Raw genomic sequence first — 21,611 nt, 5'->3', positions numbered from 1 at the left:
TGGCTATAGATAGTGATAATCAAAAGGATGGGTTGCCAGAGGTTGTTCCACCTACACAACCGGCACAGGAGGTGCAAAAGACGAAAACTTGGGCAAGTTTATTCAGAAACAATCGAAAGCCAACATCTGACGTGTCTCTGGAGTAATATGAAGCTAAAGGCGAGAGACTATCTATCGATTTTGATGATATTGAGGACGCCCTGGGCTTTTGTCTCATTGGTTGTTTCATGGGGCAACATCCAGGAAGAAATGTAGTCTATGCAATAACCAACCAGTGGAAGGTTCACTACAAATTCTTTATGCATAAAAGTGGATGGGTGGTCTACCGTTTTGATACAAAAGAGGATCGCGATAGGGTCTTACAGGGAGGGTCTTACATTGCTTTTGGAGTTCCCATTTTTCTGAAGATTATGCCAAGGTGTTTTCTCTTCCATGAAGGTGGTCGGCTTGTTCCAGCTTGGATACAAATCCATGGTTTACCACCGGATTGTTGGTCACAGAAGGTCTTGGGTATGATTGGTTCGGAGGTAGGCAAGCCTTTATACACGGATAGCTTGACACGATTAAGGGAGCGGCTAGAGTATGCTCTTCTTTTGGTGGAGGTTCCGGTCATTGAGGATAGAATTTAAGAGGTTCCAATCACATTACCTACCAGAGTGCAGCTTGATCTCAGAATCGTTTATGAAATGATGCCTGAATATTGTGAGACTTGTAAGAAGATTGGTCACCGGAAAGAAGACTGTGGCGGTCTGCCTCGCGCAAGGAGGGCAAGATCTAAATCAATAGGTTACTGGGGTAGAAGGAGATCAAAACCGAGATCCAGAAGTCGGGCATGACAACCAAGACAACAACCGCAAAATATGGAGGATCCAGTGGCACAAAATGATTTAGCAATTTTGGTGGTGCATAGTCCTAAGCCTGTGGCAGTTGTACATCCCTTAGATCTTAATGAGGTGGATGCACAGTATGTACATCATGAAGAGGCGGCGAATGCAGAGGAGTTGTCTACTATACCGGAGTTTTCAAGTAGCAAGGAGGCATCTTTCTCTTCAGAGGATCATCGGTCCCAAACAGATAGTAGTGGTGCAACTTGATCCTCGGCACCATCATCTTCGGCACCATCATCCTCGGCTGCATTCGTGACACTGGATCAACTTCTTCAGCATCCTCTCAGGTTGATTCGGTGAGACATAAAGGGAAGAGTAAGGAAGTGACTGGAAGTATAGCACCCCTACAAAGTGGACGACAACTACGGGTCCGAGCAGCCCGAGCGGAAGGTGTCAAATGAAGATAGCTGCTTAGAACATTAGAGGCTTTCACAAGTCCCTAAACACATGGAGGGGTGCATCACCTTCTCAAGCAGAAAGATATTCAAATGATGGCGTTATTGGAGACGAAGCTGGATGGGGCCTCTCTTGTTCTTATTATGCATCGGCGATTTTCAGGTATGAGGCGTGTACATAATTTTGATATGTCTAATCATGGTCGTATGCTGCTTCTTTGGGACTTACACAAAGTTGATATGGATATTCTCTTGATCACCGAACAATTTATTCATTGTCGGGTTCAGTGTCGAGTCTCCGGGAGGGATTTCTTAGTGATATTTGTTTATGGGCTTCATTCTATTGTTGCTCGGAGGGCGTTATGGGAGTCCCTTACGTACCTTGGAGGATCTATATTTGCGCCATGGTTGATTCTTGGTGATTTTAATTCTATTATATCAACATTGGATAGACAAGGGGGCTCTCCAGTCACTAATTATGAAATGCGAGATTTTCAAATTTTTACTCAAGTATGTGGTTTGGTGAATCTTCGCTCCATTGGTTGTCGACTCACTTGAACAATGGTACAGTTTCTTATAAATTGGATAGAGCTTTGGTGAATTCTTTTTGGCTATTGACAGATTTTGATGCTTATGCGGAGTTTACGGCGCCCGGGTGTCTCTCGGACCACTCTTGTACCATCGTGCATACTCTAGCGAAAGATCGACCCTCAAACCGACCTTTCAAGTTCCTTAATATGTTGTCACTCAAAGAAGGTTTCACCGAGCTTGTGTCGGACTCTTGGTCAACGACGATTTTTGGGAATGCTTAATATATATTCTTAAAGCAAAGATGACCCGTTTGAAGAGCAAGTTGCGAGAGTTGAATAAAAATAATTTTGGGCACATTTCAGAGAAGGCAAGAAGAGCAACTGCATATTTAGAAGAGATACAGAGAGGGGTCCTAGCAGGAGGAACAATTTCCATTAACTATGATCATATACGGAGGAAGACCACTCTACTTGCGGAAGCGGAGAAACAGTTTTATTAGCAGCGTGAGAAAAATGTTTACTTAAGAAGTTCTGATAAGTGTACTAAATTCTTCCATGATGTGATGAAGTGCAATAATAAGAGAAATGTAATTATTACACTCACAAAGCATAATGGGGACCAAACAACTAGCTTGGGTGAAGTGGCAGATGAATTTGTGGGCTTCTTTCATGGTCTACTTAGGCAAAAGGTAGCATGTAACCCTATGGACAGCGGTGGATTTCCTGGAAGAAAACTCACTCATGGCCAATCTGCGGACTTAATCAGGCCGGTGGAGGTGGAGGAAATTAAAGCCGCCTTATATGACATCGGGAGCGACAAGGCACCGGGCCCGGATGGATATGAAACAAAATTTTTCACTTCATCTTGGGATATTGTTAGGCCAGATTTTATTGCAGTTGTCCAAAATTTTTTTCTAAGTGGTGAGCTCCTTAAACAGTGGAATCACTCATTGATATCCTTGGTGCCAAAGGCGGATCATGCCCCGAAGGTTACGGATTATCGGCCTATCTCCTATTGCAATGTGTTCTATAAAGTCATTGCAAAGGTATTGGCTGGCCGGTTAGCAAGAGTTTTGGGGGACTTGTTGGATCTGGCGCAAGCTGCTTTTGTCAAGGGGCGTTCTATTGGTGATAACATTAATCTCACTCAGGAGTTGCTATGGAAGTATGTGTGCAAAAGAATATCCCCGAGATGTATGATCAAGGTTGATTTACAGAAGGCTTTTGATACAGTAGATTGAGATTTTCTTATGGAGGCTCTCGTTGGTTTTGATTTTCCCCAACGATATTGTGGATGGATTAGGGAGTGTGTAACTACGGTCTCTTACTCTATTTCCATAAATGGTGGTATCTATGGATTTTTTAGTGGGCGTTAAGGTCTAAGGCAAGGCGACCCCCTATATCCTCTACTTTTCGATTTGTGCATAGAGGTATTATCTTGTAGGTTGCAAGTCACTTCCTTGATGCTTTTTTTTTCACTTTCATCCTATGTGTAAAGAGGTCGGTATCACACATCTTGCTTATGCCAATGATTTTATGTTGTTTGCACGGGCCGATGAGTCCTCAATAAAAGTACTGGCGGATTGTTTGGAGGTTTTTGGCAATGAAGCAGAACTTCGGGCTAATTCATTGAAGTCTCATATGTATATGGCGGGGATTGATGATAGAATAAAGGACCGATTGCTTCAACTTATTGGGTTCCAAGAGGGTACATTTTCATTCCGGTACTTGGGGATTCCACTAGCGACAGAGAAATTGCGGATTGCAAATTATGGGTCATTACTTGATACTATTACAAAGAAAATTAATTCTTGGCCAAAACATATCTTATCTCATGCGGGGCACTTGGAGTTGGTGAAGACGATGCTTCAAGGAGTGGAGTGTTATTGGCTTTCTATGCTCCTCATTCCTGGTGGTGTCATTGACAAGATCAAAACTATATGTCGTGCATTTGTGTGATCTTTAAAGCATCCTCCTATTTCTTGGGTCGCTTTATGTCTTTCGAAACAAGATGGTGGTTATGGACTTCACGACCTTCATACATGGAATGAGACTCTTCTTAGCAAAACACTATGAGAGATCTAAACTAATGTGGATTCGCTATGGGTAAGATGGGTACACCATTATTATTTCAAAGGGGTTAATTTTTGGAAATGGGGGATCAAAGCCTCGGACTCTCCGCTTATCAAAAGACTTGTGGGCATTCGAAACAAAATCCAAAGGGCTACAAGTGGAAGTGGAGAGGCGAACAGATTGATGGTTGAGTGGTTTGCAACGGGGACCAATGGGACAGCAAATGCATATGACTTCTTTATGCCGAGAGGTTCTGAAGTGTCGTGGGTATCATTGGTTTGGAGACCGGAGATTATGCCGAAGCATCGATTCATTCTTTGGTTACTTGTCATGGGAGGCTACAAACAACCGATAGTTTGTCATATGGGGAAAACAAGACATGTGTGCTTTGCCACGACCAAGACGAGTCGAATGATCACTTGTTCTTTGAGTGCCCTGTCACATGTGCTCTTTGGAACATGGTGAGAAGTTGGCTAGAGAAATCATGATGTTAACTCAGTGGTGGAGCTATTTCACATTCTCGGTCAGTACTACAAAGGTGCAAGTCAGAAAATGATAGCTCGGTATTTTGGAGTTTCTTGCATGATATATGTTTTGTGGGAATCCCGTAACAGATGTCGCTATGAGGGAATGACTCTTGATATTGATAGAATGTTGCGGAAGATTCAAATTCATGTTTATCGTTTTGTGGACTTATGTAGAAGTTGAAGTGGTTGTTGCCCGTGAGGAGTTTGTTGTCCGCTGGTTTTGGATGTCCGTGGTTTTGAAGCTTCTGTTGCTATCCGAGGTTTTGAAGCTACCTATACTGTTCGTGGATTTGAAGACTCAAGATGTTCGTGGTTTTGAAGCTTCTGTTGCTATCCGTGCTTTTGAAGCTACCTCTACTGTTCATGGATTTGAAGACTCACGGTTTGTGTGTGTGCATGCGAGGTATGTTGAAGACTTGAGTATATGCAAGCTAGTTCAAATGTTGACTTATGCATGCCTTGTGATTGGTGGTGAGAGTCAAAATGTTGACTTGTGAGAGAATGTGTGTTGGGGGCATGGGAGAGATGGTGAATAGATCCACCATAATTGATCTATCTAGTCCACATTAAAAAACTCACGGTAAAGACAGTACCAAATCCGTTGATGGCTGGGGCTTTGCCAAAATGCCCAAGAGGGTGAATAGATCCTCCATAATGATATATCTAGTCCGCAACAAATAGCTCGCGATAAAGACAACACCAAATCCATTGATGGTTGGGGCTTTGCCAAAAAAGCCCAAGAGGGTTCATAGATCCGCCATAAGGATCTATCTAGTCCGCAGCAAACGGCTCGCGGTGAAGACATGACAAATCCATTGATAGCTGACCACTTACTAAAAGTGGGACGACGTTCTATGAAGGGATGATTTCTGTTTGTTGTCCGTGTTTTGAAGCACTATTTGTGCAATTGCTCCTGTCCGTGATTTCCCATGGTCGAACATCACTTGCTCCACACTTTAGTTATGCTTGCTCACATTGTTTGATTGCCATTTGAATTGCATGTCATGGTGTTGTGTGATTAAGTGATTGGTGGTTAGTTTGACTTTGTTTTATGATCATGGTGTTGTGTGATATGTTGTGAGTGAGTGATTGGTTGTTATTTTGACTTTGGTTGTGATGGTGTGGGTTGCTTTGAGTGCATTACCATGTAAGTGAATTGAGTGATGATCAAGGGGTTTACCTCGATTGTAGAGGATAGACTCCTAGCTATGATGTATGTGTTTGGCATTCGGTTTGAGAGTCTTTTCCTCTCAAACATGTTTTTATACATATGTACCTATTTCCGTGAATGAACAACCAGATAGATTATAAATCAACTACACATTAGTAAAAATGCTTTATAGCAGTGCTACACTCACATCAACTCTATTTGGATGAAGTCTGAATAGGTTGAGGTTGACTACACATTTGATAACGGAGAAGTCCAATAAATAATTGGCAGATGAAAAGTCTAATGATGGTTGACATTGATGAAATTCCGAAAGATGCTTACATGTAGAAAGTCTAACAAATAGTTGACTAAAAATGAAGTCCAATAAGTGTCACTATAGAATATCTAGGCAAGTTAAGAGGACTCAATGTTTAGCATTGAAAGTCCAAGTAGATTAAGGATGAGTAAATGTTTAACAAGTGAAGAAGTCCCACCAGGTAGTAACTAGATATCAAACCCCTAGTAGTAGTAAAAACATTAGGCAAACTCCTAACAATCCCTAGCGGTGGGGTTCAAATTCAATGATTTCAAAATTTAGGTTTGAGTTGCTTTATAATATATACCATACATTTATGTACCATAAATCTACAAAATACTATGTAAAATGCATAAAACCTGCAAAAAAAAAAGAAACTTGAAACCTGGCCCAATCTGGGTTTTCATTCAAAAAATTTCAGATTCGGGTTTTCTGAAACCCCCAATACTTTAGGTCAGCTTTTAGGAAAAACACAATAAATCCCAACACTTGAAAAGTTGTTAAGCGTAGAGATCCATACAACCCACCAAAAACCACAAGATAAGAAAAATAATTGATACAATTTATTCTATCACGAATAATTGAAATTATCGATCAAAAGCAAATGGAATATCCAATGAAATGTATCTGCCATTTAGAAGAGATGACAATGAAATGAAAATATGTTTTTTGAAATGAAAAAAAAGTTCAGCATCTAATTCCTTAAACACCAATCCAACTATTGTTCCTTCATGTGTCAATCGCCAAAATTCATCTTGCTACTTAGTAATCGGTCACTTCAACACTTCGTGGGATTCAGCCATAACAAACCATCAGCAAAGACGAGCGTTCAAATGCACTTTCGAGTTACTTCCTATTAATAGATGAAGTGGCATCTGACATCTACAACCACGCCACTTGTATTGACCATTGGGAATACCTGCTAGTTGATATTGTGGCACCGAGAAATAAGCATACTAAGGAAACAATTGATGAACCTAGCTGTGTATATCCATTTTTAACGCGCGGAGAGGAGATAGCAAACACAGTCGATGCGAGTGTAGCACTGTTTAAAGCATTCTAACTCATGCGTAGTTGATTGACAATCTATCCCCTAGTTCGTCCAAGTAATCAAGAAGAAGACAAGAAGAGATGTGTAAATAAAAATTACAATATAACTCGACGGCGCATGGTGAGTGGACCAAAAACTAATATAGAATCGATAATTAAGATGATGTGATGATTAAAATAAAGATGAGATAGCTATAATAGTTAATGTGTATTTAAAGTCAGAATGTATGTGGTTGAACGAATCACTATCAATAAGGCTCAGTTCTATACTTTTCATGGGCAATATTCCCAATATAAATCTGATCGCCCCGAAAGTCGATCAGATTTACGGAGCTCAGCACCCCACTTCGCATGAACAAGGCTTCCAACATACACCCGATCGACCCTAACGTCAATCATACTTACGGGACTCGGCTCCCCACTTCTTATGAGTAAAGCTCCTAGCATACACCCGATCAGTCCCAAAGCCGGTCAGATTTACAGGTCTCAACTTCTTACTTCTCATGGGCAAAGCTCCCAGTATACACCCGATCTGCCCCAGAATCGGTCGGACTTACTAGGCTCAGCTCTCCATTTTTCATGGCATTACTTTCAGCATACACCCGATCGGCCCCAGAGATAGTCGGATTTACGGGGTTCAACTCCCCACTTCTCATGGACAAGACTCTCAACATATACCCGATCGACCCGAGATCCGGTTGGATTTATGAGGCTCGACTCCTCACTTATCATAGGTAAAACTCCTAGTATAAACTCAATCGGCTTCAAGCCGATCGGACTCCCTATAAGAGATAACACTGTCAGAGAATCGTAACAACTTGTCAGGGAATAACGACTACTCACCATAGAATATTTCGTGACTCTGACGTATAAATGCAACGAAACCTTCCACTGCCTAGGGAAGGGTTGTCATGCATTTTCCTCTGCCTAACATATTCTGACATCAAACATTCTCTGACGTCTCATTATTACAGAGATTATGAGAGGCAGTATAAAAAGAGGGTCCTCTCTGTTAACTAGATACACGATCACATGCATCTATGCTATTATTCTACTGTTCATTTGGGGGTCAGTTATAACTTGAGTGTCGGAGTATCTGCGCCAAAGACCCACTCCTTGATTCTCACTCTAATATTCCCGTATGCTCTTTTTATGGTGTGCACATGCTCGCAATTTCCAGCTCTAAGTCCAGCCTCCTCATCGTCGCTCATTTACTCAACTTTCAGACAGGATCACTCGAAATACCTATTATGGCTTTGGATTTGATCGATCATGGCCGACATTCTCATCTAGTCCTCTTCAGGAAGAGACCTTAGATCTTCGAGCATGTTTTTGTCCATTGCTTCGTTACCTTATTGTTGTCAGCGAATACTTTTTCACATAGTCTCAAGGGAAGGAAAACAAACCCTCTAGTAACAAAATCTTAATGTGGATCACAAAAAGGTACTTTAATACTATGCATGAATGGAACATAAGAATGGCAATCGAATCGAGATTTAATCCGACGGTCTGATATGAATTTGCAGACTAAATAGCAGGATGTTGACTCAATTTGTGTGTCTTGTAAAAAATAAAAATTTGATTTAATAAAATTTACAAAATAATTTCTAAAACTATATATATTTTTTACGTTTTTTATTATTTAATTTCAGTGTTTTATCTATAAGCTATTATTATTTTTTTTTTAAAAAAATTATTACAGAAATTTTTAATTTCGTTTTAAGATCTTGACATTATTTAATCAATTGATCCAACGTTCCTAATCACTCTAGGGCAACGACGTAATTACGTTACTCTCGAGTCCCTCTTTCGTGTGCAACCACTAGGGTTTGTAATCGCCTGCTATTTAATGTTCTGTGTGCCGCCGCTAGGGTTTGTAGGCCTCTCTGCTTGGGTTCTCACGGGTAAGAGATCTGGTCGTCTCCGTTCCAGATTTTTTTTTTGGCCTCTTTACGTCTCGATCTTTCCTGCGTACGTGGTTTTCTTGTGCATCTGTTGAATTAAACTACTATCCGGGTGTAGAAATGGCTCCTCCTCAGCCAAAGACCGGTCTCTTTGTGGGGCTTAACAAAGGGCACATCGTCACCCGAAGGGAGTTGCCTCCTCGACCTTCAAGCAGAAAAGGGGTATGAATTTCATTTTTTTTTAAGCTGATATTTTGATCTCTTGATGATATTCTAGAAATTATTTTGCCTCTTCATTTGCAACTGGAAATTGATGAAGTACTCTAGCCTCAAAATTTCTTTGCGATTATCTCTCGTCAGAGTCATTATCAGTATACGTATTACTATCAAGCTACGGGTTTTAGTTCAATACAGTCTCAATTTACGATTATCTCATATTGAACATATAACTTATCACTACCCTTCCGTTGTAAGCCAAATTTGCATGTAATTACTTTTTATGCCAGTTTGGATGTCATATTCATTATTTGCCCAATTTTTTGAAAGTCCTCTTAAGTGTATAATTCTGGCAGCTGGTTTTGTGTGTTTGCATGTTGTATGTGTTTCCATATTCATGATCGTTCTTACTTTTTCCCTTCAATATTTTTTTTCGGTTATGTTAAGATGCCCATTGAAATGTCTTATGTCACTTGTCTAATTACATTAGATTAAACCTTCAACATGTTGCTTTCTCTGATGCATTCTATTTTTTTGTTTGACTAAGGCACTTTAGCATTGTTGAATTTGAAACAATTATTTTTCAGAAAACTAGCAAGCGGGTTCACTTTGTCAGGAGCTTGATCAGAGAGGTTGCTGGTTTTGCGCCATATGAGAAAAGGATCACTGAACTTTTGAAAGTTGGGAAGGACAAACGAGCCCTAAAAGTTGCAAAAAGAAAGCTTGGCACACATAAGAGGGCAAAAAAGAAAAGAGAGGAGATGGCAAATGTTCTTCGGAAGATGAGGTATTCGGTTCAATCTTGATTCCACTTGTCCGGAATTTCATTGTTTTATTTTTACCTATCTTCTTCTGTGCTAAAAGCATTCTTTTACATATTTAAAATTGTTTAATGACCACAATTAATAGAATGGCTAATTGAGAGAAATAATTGTAGTTCCATGTGTTAGATGGATCTATCATCTGGTATGTATGATAAACCTTCTAGGTGTTTAATAACCATGTACAACTGATGTGGGATATCCACAAAACACATTAATTCTATGTTTAGTTCCCATGATAAATCATGATGCGATAATTATTCTATGTTTGGTTGAATACTGAGTATTGTTTTTAAATTCAACTTAGTTTTTTTTCCCAATTATTCAAGTCAGGATTATTTAAACTTATTTAAAAAGTCCAAAAAATGCAATAGAATTTTTGGTTGCAACAAGGTTTTTTGGAAATTATTTCTTATTGCTTCCTGCAAATGCAAATCAGACATAGAAATTTAACTGAGCAAATTATAGGATACAAAATACTCCTTTTAATTCTAGCCATTCTGATTTCATGAATCAGCGATGCTATTTCATAAATTTATAAGAACCTTTAAATTATTTGGTGTCTAAAGTAACATTTGATGGTACTTTTTTTTTTTAATACCGAGTCATTATTTCCTTTTAAACTAGCCATATATTTGCTTCCGCCTTCAATTTCTCACGATGTTTGGTTATTCAGGTCCGCTGGAGTTAGCGACAAGAAGAAATGATAGACCCTTCGCAAGGCTACAATTCAGTATTATGCTGCCGTTTTTTTTCTTCTTGTTTTTGCACTTTATTTTAGCAATTGATCTGCCTTTTCCCTTCAGAATTGTAGTCGTAGCGATTTGAAAAATCTCCTGTATGTGGTGTCCTTGACAGGTGTATCCGTTTTCAGCGTATTTTTAGTGAACCAATTAATTAATCATTCAGCTTGTATACTTTGATTGTTTCTTTCATAAGTGTGAGGCCATAAATATAACAAACCAAGTTGAGCTGATTAATCATTTTCTCATCTCTTTAATAAATATTTGTTAATTCATCTAGTTACATTAAGATAAATTCGTAGAGTTAACAGACTTGTTCTTTTACTCATCTAAGTTAATTTATCTAGTTTAGAGCACTTACGTTTTACTTTAGAGAAAATAATTTATATGATAATAACTACATTGAGCAATTACAGATACTTAATTTAGCTATTCTATCTCCATCAATCGAATTAAAGATATCAAAATTTTATTTATTATATTATTTATATCAATATGTATATATCTAATTTCTTATAAAAAATAATATGTTGAGAGCATGTTTAATATTTTTAATTATTTATAATTATATTTTAAGTACTATGAATGAATAAAATATTAAAGATATAAATTAATATTAATTTATTTTGTTAATATATGTACCCAACACTGTTGGGACCGAAATGTAGCTAAAGGGGGGGTGAATAGCTCGTCGCGTGCTCGTTGCTCGTTGTAGCTTGTTTCTTCATAAATACGCAGCGGAAAATACAGAAACAAAACACACAACGCTAACAAGGAGGATTTACTTGGTATCCACCTCACAAGAGGTGACTAGTCCAAGGATCCACACCTACTCACGCACCCTCCACTATGAAAACACTCTTTTATGGTAACTACCAAAGGCGGAGAAATCCTACAACACTCTCAATACAAGAAGAAGGAAAGGGAAACAAAATACAAGCAAAAGCTTACAAGTTATGCAACAGAAACCCTAACCCTAACTTCTTGTTGTTGCCCGCCTCTTGATCTTGGATCACTAGCAAACTTGCTCCAAGAACCCTTCAAGAACTGGCGGTGGCGTGGAGAAGAAGTGCGAAGAGCTGCTGGAGAGGATCGGAAGTTAATCGCTGAAGTTCTCCGTAGTCTCTTCCGAAGGAATCGAGCGCCTGCAGCTAAATACGACACCAACGGTCAGATCCCGATCGATTGGAATGCTCCCAATCGATCGGGGAGGCTTTGGATCGATCAATGGATCGATCCAGAGCGCCTCTGTGCTCTCTGGAATAGCCTGGATCGATCGGCTGATCGATCCAAGGTTTATCGCGTGAAGTCGCAGCTTCCCAATCGATCCACTGATCGATTGGGACCTCTAAATCGATCCATTGATCGATCCAGCAGGCTTATGTGCGCTTGCGACTTCCTCCCAATCGATCCACTGATCGATTGGGACGAAGGCTTCTCGCGGGGACACCCCAATCGATCGGCCGGCTCCAGCCAATCGATCGACTGATCGATCCAGCTGCTGGTTTTTGCCCAAAACCACGTCCCAAAGCCCCCAAACCAACATCCGGTCAATCCATGACCTGTTGGTTCATCATGCCTAGCATCCGGTCACCCTTGACCTGCTAGGACTCCCTCACCAAATGTCCAGTCAAATCTCTTTGACCCACTTGGACTTTTCTTCATCATGCCAAGTATCCGGTCACTCCCTTGACCTACTTGGACTTTCACCAGATGTCTGGTCAACCTTGACCCATCTGGATTTCTCCATGCCAAGTATCCAGTCAATCCTTTGACCTACTTGGACTTTCACCAGATGTCTGGTCAACCTCGACCCATCTGGATTTCCCCCATGCCTGGTTTCACTCACCAGGACTTCCATTCTGCCTAGCTTCACTCATTAGGACTTCTCTTCTGCCTGGCTTCGCTCACCAGGACTTCCATTCTGCCTAGCTTCACTCACTAGGACTTCTCTTCTGCCTGGCTTCACTCACCAGGACTTTCACCTAGCTTCACTCACTAGGATTTCTCTTCTGTCTGGCTTCACTCACCAGGACTTTCACCTAGCTTCACTCACTAGGATTTTCTCACTGCCTAGCTTCACTCACTATGTCTTTCACCTGGCTTCACTCACCAGGATTTTCCTTCTGCCTAACATCCCAGTTAGGACTTTCCCAGTCAACTATCCAGTCAACACTTTGACCTACTTGACTCTTCTTCAATCAACCTGATCAGATCCTGATCAGAGGGGAATTGCACCAAACAATCTCCCCAAATGAACAACTGCACCTGCACTTGTCCATATCTTCGAAGTCTTGTATTGTTAAACATTGAAACTCAAACCAAGACTCAAGCTTAGTCAACCAGATCAACCTTGACCTGAGGGATATTGCACCAACAAACACCTCTCGCCTGCGGTGTTTCGGTGCGGTTTTGGTGCGACAACGATTACCTGGACGCCACGTCAAGCGAGTTAAGGCAAGTGGAAACAAGCTGCGTCAACACAAAAACATCTCCTATCACCGCGGTGCTCAACTATCCAAACAAAAAACCCTAGCAGTCTCTCCCTGCGCCGTGCCTCTCTCCCCGCGATCCCTCCCTCGCCGTGCCTCTCTCCCCGTGATCCCTCCCTCGTCGCGACTCTCTCGTCGCGAACATCTCCTCGCCGCTGTGCTCAACTCTCCAAACAAAAAAACCCTAGCAGCGATCAGCACCTCTCTCCCTGTGCTGCGCTGCACTGCGATCCCTCCCTCATCGCGGCACTCTCGCCGCCATCAGCCTGCGAGATCTCCCTCCCTCGCTCGCCTCTCTCGCTGGAACCCTAGCTGCGGCCTCCCTCCCTCGTCGCGGCACTCTCGTTGCGATCAGCCTGCGAGATCTCCCTCGCTCGCCTCTCTCGCTAGAACTCTAGTTGCGGCCTCCCTCCCACCAAAACACCGCATCTCTCGCCGCGAGCAGCCCACGAGAACCCTAGCTGCAGCCTCTCTCGCTGTGAGCAGCCCGCGAGAACCCTAGTTACGGCCTCTTTGGCCGCGAGCAGCCCACGAGAATCCTAGCTCCTCTCTCCCCGCGCCTGGGTTCCTCGCCGCCACGAAGCCGACGAAGTCTCACAGGCGCCCTTCCATCCCTGCTCAGTTGCCGGTGGAAACCAGGTAATTTCCCAAAAATTATGTTGAAGCTTTCCTTAACTTGTTTTTTTGTACTTATGTTGTGGAACTATGGTTGCATTAGTTGATCTTTTCTTGATAACCCTTACTAATTTTCTACAATTGCTTGGTACCTGATTAATGGTATCATGAATTCTTTGTCAGATATACAAAAACGAAAAATATTAGATGTAGGATTGAGCTTAAGGTGTTATTTTGAGGATTTTGTTGATATTCCTCAATTGCTGCATAGGAATTATCAGAAAACCTGTAAAATTAAGGGAATTAACTTGATCATAATTGTGGAAAAAACTGCTCATACACCTATAAATTTGGGGGAATTAACTTGATCTTTTCTGATTTGTCGTTCTCATTTTTCCAAGGTATCTATTATTTATTTCATTACAATTTGTACATTAATTGATCATGGTTAACTTCTTTATGTAAAGCAAACATATATAGATGTTGAGATCATGACCATGCAACTTAAGTTGGTTGGAAACAATATCAAGTATAGAGTTTAGAGGGTATAATGAACTACTATTGGATGATCCATCCACTGATGTACTTGGTGAGTTACATGCTTCTTTGGTTTTATGACTACTTGAATATAGTTCATGTTTTAAGCTATTTTATGTAGAATGTTAATTAATGAAAAATTGATTATTAGGTTGTTATTTCATGACATCATCAAGTTTTAGCAGCATCGAAAACACAAGATTTCAACCTGTAACATGTAGAGACTGCGGACAAAGAACATTGGTGTGTATTTCTCGATCAACCAAGAATCCTGGAAGACAGTATTACAATTGTAGACAACATGGATGGCAAAATTGGATGACAACCGATACTAGTTCATCTGCCAATATTGAAAGTGAACACAATGCTTCTCATGGACATAATCCGGGAATAATCCAAATATCGAAATTCATTTGGATATCAGTGATGGTGAACTTAATTTCTCTTAGCTATAATCCTGATTGTGTTGTTAGTTCATCTTGTTATTTAATGTTAAGTAATGTTCTTGCTGCCAATCAAAATAACAATCTCGAAAATATTATAACAATTCTTAGCACTTTTAGACGCTTTTAATATTGTAATATTATTCCCTTGAGATGTGGTTATTGCATTATTAGGCTCTCGAAAATGTTTCATGGATAGCAAATTGTGATCTTGGAGACGTTCTAGGAAGATATCCTTGCTTGAATCTGGGAAATCAGGTATATGATTAAACATTGAAACCTCTAAGTGTATAATAGCCAAACTTGTAAAGCAACCTATAGATTAGCTCTTATTTTCCGGATTTATTTGTCTAAATGCCACTCCAAAAGAAGCAACCTATAGTATCATGTGCAAATGCCACTCCAAAAGAAGCAGTAGCAAATTGTTATTTTTTGTATAACCTAAACATGCAAATTGTCGTGATGAAAGTTTGAAGGCCAACTTCAAATTGTCATCTGGTTATGTGCTGCAGACTTCCAACATTTACATGACAGCATGACACACCATTTCGAATCTCTCCAGGGATTTCAAAGAGCACTTGAGAAGATTGTAGTAGCAATCTGATTCTAGAAGGTGGGCAACAGTGATGGAGATGATGCGACAACGGGCAGCTGAGGTTGCAGGGAGCACTTGACAAAGAATAACGAACTTGTTCAATGGGCAGATGGCTCTACCAATTAATCTCCCTCCACGCTAAAAGATAAAACTTGATTTTAATGAAGAATGTAGTTCACCCAATTCCTTCTCAGCTTTGGTGAAACAACTTTGGCAACAACAAATACCAATAATATCTAGAGATGTTCTTCATCTGCCGTAGCAGCAGAAACTGCTTTGTATCTTGTTACTGTCATTTGATCTATATGCTATGTTATGGAAGTAAATCAGTACTACTACAATGAATTATGTCTGAACAAGTTGTTGGCATATAAACATTTTTTTCTTACACATATTCGACAATAGTGCAAGTTGAGTTGATAATCTTCACTGGACAAAGAAATGTGGAAAAGGATCCTCTTTCACACATACACAAATGTGAAAAGAACAAACATCATATTCATATATAGTTGCACACAATGTATGGAAGATAAACTTACCAAGTGCAGTAAAATCAGGTTCAACTGTAGCTCGAACAAACAGGGTTCTAATTACCTCCTTTTTATTCATATACAGTTGCATACAATATTCTATTAGATTCTGGACCTTAGAAAGAATTGATAATTGGGAATTATTGCAAAAAGACAAGTCACAACCAATGTGTGCATATGTGTTATCCTACATTGAATTAACCATAAGGATTAACATAGAAAAATACAGCAGGTAGCAAATTGAATTTGTTCGATGAGAAAAAAAATGGTAGCAAAAACAAACAATTATCTTCTGAGTAATATAATTCAACAACAATTATCTTTCTCTTCACGCATACATTCTACAACTGAAAATACATGAACAACTATCCATTCTAAATCAATAGGCTTGAGTCCAAAAGTTCTAGAAAGGATTAACAACCACGTCATCCTTGGTGTTGCCTCTGTTAATTAAATGCTACGATCAGTTGAAGCAAGTGACCTGAAATCAGTAAGAAGCTAATGATTATTCTTCTTAAATGTTTCATCAGTAAGAAGCAAGAGACATGATAATATAATAGAAAACAATTATCTTTCTCTTCACATGAACAACTAATATCATAATATACTTGTTTGTGTCCCAATATCTGAATATGAAGTTCCTGGGCATGCGGCATGCCCTAACTAATATCAGGTGATAGGTATATATGCTATTAAACATGGCAACAGATACTTATGTTGGTGCACGTGTTTCTGATAATAATATATGAAAAATAGTTACTAGCAAACTTTAACCAAGTTATGCTACAATATTTGTATCAAAACATAGTGACAAGACTTATCCATGCAAACATAATAAACCTAACAGGAAGAATGCATCAATTGTCCAAATTTCTAATATTGAAATCTCTAAACTTGATAAAGTGGTGCATTAGACAAGCATGCATAAGAAATCCAAGACAAGTAACAAACAACACAGGGAACTAAAAAGGTTAAACAAGGGTTTCTACCAAGTTAGGATTTCAACCAAAGTCTTGACATCACCCTATTTATTCTCTTGATTGATATCTATAATTCAAAACCATAGTCACCAGTCAAACACTATTAAAAAGTGTGAGATCAGGTCACACTAAAGAAATCATTAAGAAGTTAATGATAATTATTCTTAAATGTTTTATCAGTAAGAAGCAAGAGGCATAATAATAGATATTTCATCAGTAAGTTATCTAAAACATCAGAAAGTTACCTAAAACATCAGTAAGTTAATGATACAGTTGTCCATCATCAAAAGTGCATGTTGTTAGAGCCTGTAATAATAAAGACAAATTATTAATTTCATTTATTCAATAAATAATAAACCACTATAATTTAACAAAATAAAACTTTGATAGTACCAGCTATAGATCCCAAATCAGGTTCATATGTGTCGTCAAGACTGATATGATTATTATCTTCAATTGATCTGATAATTGTGACATTGCCATATACAAAATATAATAAAATATAATAAAAATGTAAATATCGACGCATACCCTTGATACAAATTGGGACAGTTATGCTTGTCATGTGACACTCCTCGATGTCCGCATCCATGACAAAGCCTAGAATTTGAGGTTAATTTCTCCTTTGATGATTTTAATCTCTTCCCACATCCCTTAGTTCTTATTGTAGAAGGATCAATAATACCAAGACCCTCATCAATGGATTTCTTTCTTTGACTTCTATCACTGCATGTTGTACTAATGGACATCTCTTGAATTTTATTGTAGATATAATCAAATTTTTCATCCAAGAAGGTTGTCCTCTCATTACTCAAAGATGCATCATCAACTAATACTGAAGCTTTATAGGATAACCTTGAGTGCCTCGACATCAAATACCTTTCCGAATCTTGATCATCAATGACATTTTGCTCCCCTAAAGCATATATTGCTCCAACTTTTGCATCTCGTGTCCATCATTTGAGTATATATGTACCAGGCAAAAGAAAGACTTGGTTGATACGAAAAAATGCTAACATATGTCTGCATGGAATACCCTCGAACTCAAATTTCGTGCAGCTACATGATATGTAGTCCCTTTGTTTGTCATGCGTAAGCACTCTTGATTTTGATGAAGAAGAACTTTGAAATTTCATCACATGATAAACCGCTGAGGCAACTCCTGTAAATGTTTGTTGCACATAATAACTATGACTCTCGGTCATTTCGCTTTGAAACTCTAGCCATTTCTTTTTTGTGTATATCTTAACCATTTGAGTTTCCATTGGCCAGGTTGTCTTAACCTTGGGATGCTCATTTATATCAATATGGTCTGCAACTAACTCATTGTGTCTTTGGTGTCTCAGTGCTCTATTAAAACGGGTGATAAAATCCATTAACGAGTTCTTACTTGAGACATATTTCTTAAAAAATACATGTGAGCCTTCAGATCTTTGACTACTTGACATTCCTGCAGAAAATACATGACTAAAATATACTGGAACTCATTTGTGTCGCAATTTATACATCAAGGATAACCAATCATTTTTCTCTAAGTTAGCACATTTGATAGTCTCTTCCCATGATTTCTCAAAATTATCAGCTGTTGCAGAATTTGTAATGACATTCTTTATGCTGTGATAGTGATTTCAAAAATTCAAAGGGTCTAATTTATCTGGGAATTTGTTCAATATGTGCCACAAATAATATCGATGCACTGTTTGAGGGAAACACTGTGCAATAGCTTTTGTCATAGCAGGATCTTGATCAGTGATTATAACATTTGATGTACCTTTAGGCATGACTTCTAAGAACTTTGTAAGCAACCAAACAAAAGAATCAATTTTCTCATCACTAAGAAACCCGCAACCAAAAAGAATTGTCTGATGATGATGGTTAACTCCTACAAATGGTGCCAAAATCAAGCCACATCTGTTGGTGTTATATGTAGTATCAAATACCACTGCATTACCAAATACACTGTATGCCCTTCTTGATACATGATCAGCCCAAAAGCACCTACTTAATTTTTTATCTGAATCAATCTCGTAATCAAAGAAAAAACCTGAATTTTTTTCTTGCTCAGATGTAAAAAACTAAATCAATGTTTCAGCATCAATACCCTTTTGTTCATCTCTAAGATTTCTCTCAAAGTTTCTAATATCTTTTTCTGTGCAACCTACTCGTTCAGGGCCTCCATACTCTATCTCCAATAAACGCATTTGTTGACAAGTTGGCACATTGGCTTCTGAAAACTGTTTTGTCAATGCTTTCTTAGCTACCGAAACACTACGATGTGAGCGTAGCAAATGCACCTTTGATGGAGTTGAGAGCGGATGATTATGGGTTTCTACGAAGTTACACACAACCCAATTAGGCCCCGTTTGTTTCTTGACAAATGCAATATTTGACTTACAACCCGTTCTAACTGCGCCACGTGCTCTTTCCCTTGTTAGTTGATTAGAGTTTGGATGTTTATTGTTCCGCATTAGATCTGTATGCCCTTCTTTAAAGTAGACAATTTGTTTCCATGTCACTTCATTTGTCATCTTATTTTTTCTGCTCGTGCTATTCCATGAACTAAATCCTGCTTCTCGTGCATATTGGTTATAGAAAGAATATGCATCCTCCAGTGATGGGAATTCCATTCCAATTTTTGGCTTTCGATCATCTGCAACTTGGGGAATGAAGTCTTGATCATCACCTCTATTTTCTTCAATTTCTGTGCCCCTCACATTATATTAGACAATAGTAGACCTGACCACGGTTCGGAACCGACGGTTCGACGGTTCGGAACCGCCGGTTCGACGGTTCCAGGCAGGTCGACCCTTAACCTTAACCGCCCAAGACGGTTACGGTTCACGGTTCAGAACCGCCGGTTCACGGTTCGGTTCACGGTTCGTCACGGTTCGTCACGGTTCAAGATTAATATGTTAATAAAAATTAAAAATTAAAAATTAAAAATTAAAAATTAAACATTAAACATTAAAAATTAGAAATTAAAATTTATTAAAAAAAGGGCTTGCACTTATTTAAGTTGCCTACGTATCCCTTTAGGGGAATCAAAGCCCACGTAGTTCTTTTACATTTTTATCCTTTTACATTTTCATTCACTTCCATTTCCTGTTCCTGTCGTATTTGTTCCTTCAGTATCAAAATCTTCAACTTCGTCATCTGAAAGTTGCATTCCTTGGATTCTTTTCTCCGCTCTGGTCCAATCGTCCAGTAATGCTTGGGCTTCCAATGAGTCAGGAGACAAAGTTGATCGTCGTTCATCTAATATGTTGCCGCCGGCACTGAACGTCTGCTCCACAGCAACAGTTGACACTGGACAAGCTAAAATTTCTTTTGCGATCACAGAGAGAACGGGAAAGCTTTGAGCCTTCTGTGACCACCACTTTAAGATATCGAAGTTTTCGCTATCTGCTTCATTAAAATTAAAAGAAGTCGTAAAATAATTCTCAAGTTCCTGTGTGGAACTTGAGGATCCTCGTGGACGTTTTGTCCGTTCTTTTAATAAGAGTTGTGCTTTTGTAAGTTTTAAATTACTACTAGTAGTTTGTTGAATTTCAGAAATATTAATTTATGTTCCATATTTTGCATAATATTGATTATAAATATCATATAAATAAATTCTAACATTATATATAATATTAACTGGATCAGGGGAAGAAGAATCTTTAATTGTAATTAAAGCATCATAATATAAAGTTAACATTTCTTGTAAAACTTCTAATTTAAATCTAGGATCTAAAGCAAATGCAATTAAATAAATTTCAGGAATTAAATAAAAATATTTTTCCCATTTAGTTTTCATAGCTAAGATGCAAGGAGATAAAGATTCATTATTAATATGTTCATTTAAAACTAATACTATATTAGAAAATTTTCTAAAACTAATTGAGCGGATAATAAACACCGGAAAGTTGTTCGGTTGCATCATTAAATACTTTTAAAATTTCACAAATACTACTACAAATATTCCATTGTTGTGAAAATAAATATATATTAGCATTAGTGTTTTGTGCAAAAATGAACATAATAATTCTTTATATTGAAATGAATCTTGTAATAATTGGTATGTTGAATTCCAACGTGTTGGTACATCACGTGGAAATTTTTAGGTCTCATTCCATTAATTTTACAAAACCTACCCCATTGTTTCATTATAGATGGATGAGACCATAAATAAGAAATTGCAATTCTAATTGGTTTAATATAACTTTCTAAAATTTTAAACCATCTTGAACACATAAATTTAAAACATGGCATACACAACGAATATGAAAAATAAACCTCCAATAATAGGTTGACAAACAAATTTTAGATCATCTATACAAGCGTATTAGAACTAGCATTATCTAATGATATTGAAAATATTTTATGAGTTAAACCATATTCTTCTAAAATTAAACATAATAATTGTGCGATATTATGAGCATTATGTGATTCATCAAAAACTCTATAAGCTAATAATCTTTTTTGGAGATTCCAAGAGTTATCGATCCAATGGCAAGTCACACCCATATACGAATGTGTTTGCCAATGATCACTCCAAATATCGGAACATAAAGAAACTTTATTATCTAATTTACTAAATTCATCAATTAAATTCTTTTTTCCTTGTTTTACTAATTTTTTAATTGTACGAGTAAGTGTAGTCCTAGGAACACGTTTAGCACATGGATTAAGAGATTCTTTACAAAAATCTTCAAATGTGCATTTAGATCCAAAACTAAAAGAAAGATGTTCTACTGAAACAAATTTAGCTAATGATTCTCTTAATTTATTATCCGAATATAAAAATAAACCGGAATCGGTACTACCG

The 21,611-nt window shown here is 38.4% G+C and overlaps 1 protein-coding gene across 1 annotated transcript; it reads left to right on the top strand.

The window, feature by feature from the left end:
- The first annotated feature begins 8,699 nt into the window (after positions 1-8,699).
- On the top strand, positions 8,700-10,773 carry LOC122047056 (60S ribosomal protein L36-3-like). The gene is made up of 4 exons (XM_042608093.1): positions 8,700-8,832; positions 8,951-9,054; positions 9,636-9,835; positions 10,546-10,773. Exons 1-4 carry the CDS (start codon positions 8,778-8,780, stop codon positions 10,574-10,576), a joined length of 390 nt encoding a protein of 129 aa, XP_042464027.1. The 5' UTR covers positions 8,700-8,777; the 3' UTR covers positions 10,577-10,773.
- Positions 10,774-21,611: the final 10,838 nt, after the last annotated feature.

Source organism: Zingiber officinale, chromosome 1B, assembly GCF_018446385.1.
Source record: "Zingiber officinale cultivar Zhangliang chromosome 1B, Zo_v1.1, whole genome shotgun sequence".
Lineage (NCBI taxonomy): Eukaryota > Viridiplantae > Streptophyta > Magnoliopsida > Zingiberales > Zingiberaceae > Zingiber > Zingiber officinale.
This window is presented reverse-complemented; position numbering and strand designations above follow the sequence as displayed.

Coding starts and splice junctions, on each gene's coding strand:
- LOC122047056 (XM_042608093.1), top strand. CDS start 8,778: ATGTTCTGTGTGCCGCCGCTAGGGTTTGTAGGCCTCTCTGCTTGGGTT. Junction 9,055..9,635: donor GACCTTCAAGCAGAAAAGGG/GTATGAATTTCA, acceptor ATTATTTTTCAG/AAAACTAGCAAGCGGGTTCA. Junction 9,836..10,545: donor AATGTTCTTCGGAAGATGAG/GTATTCGGTTCA, acceptor TTGGTTATTCAG/GTCCGCTGGAGTTAGCGACA.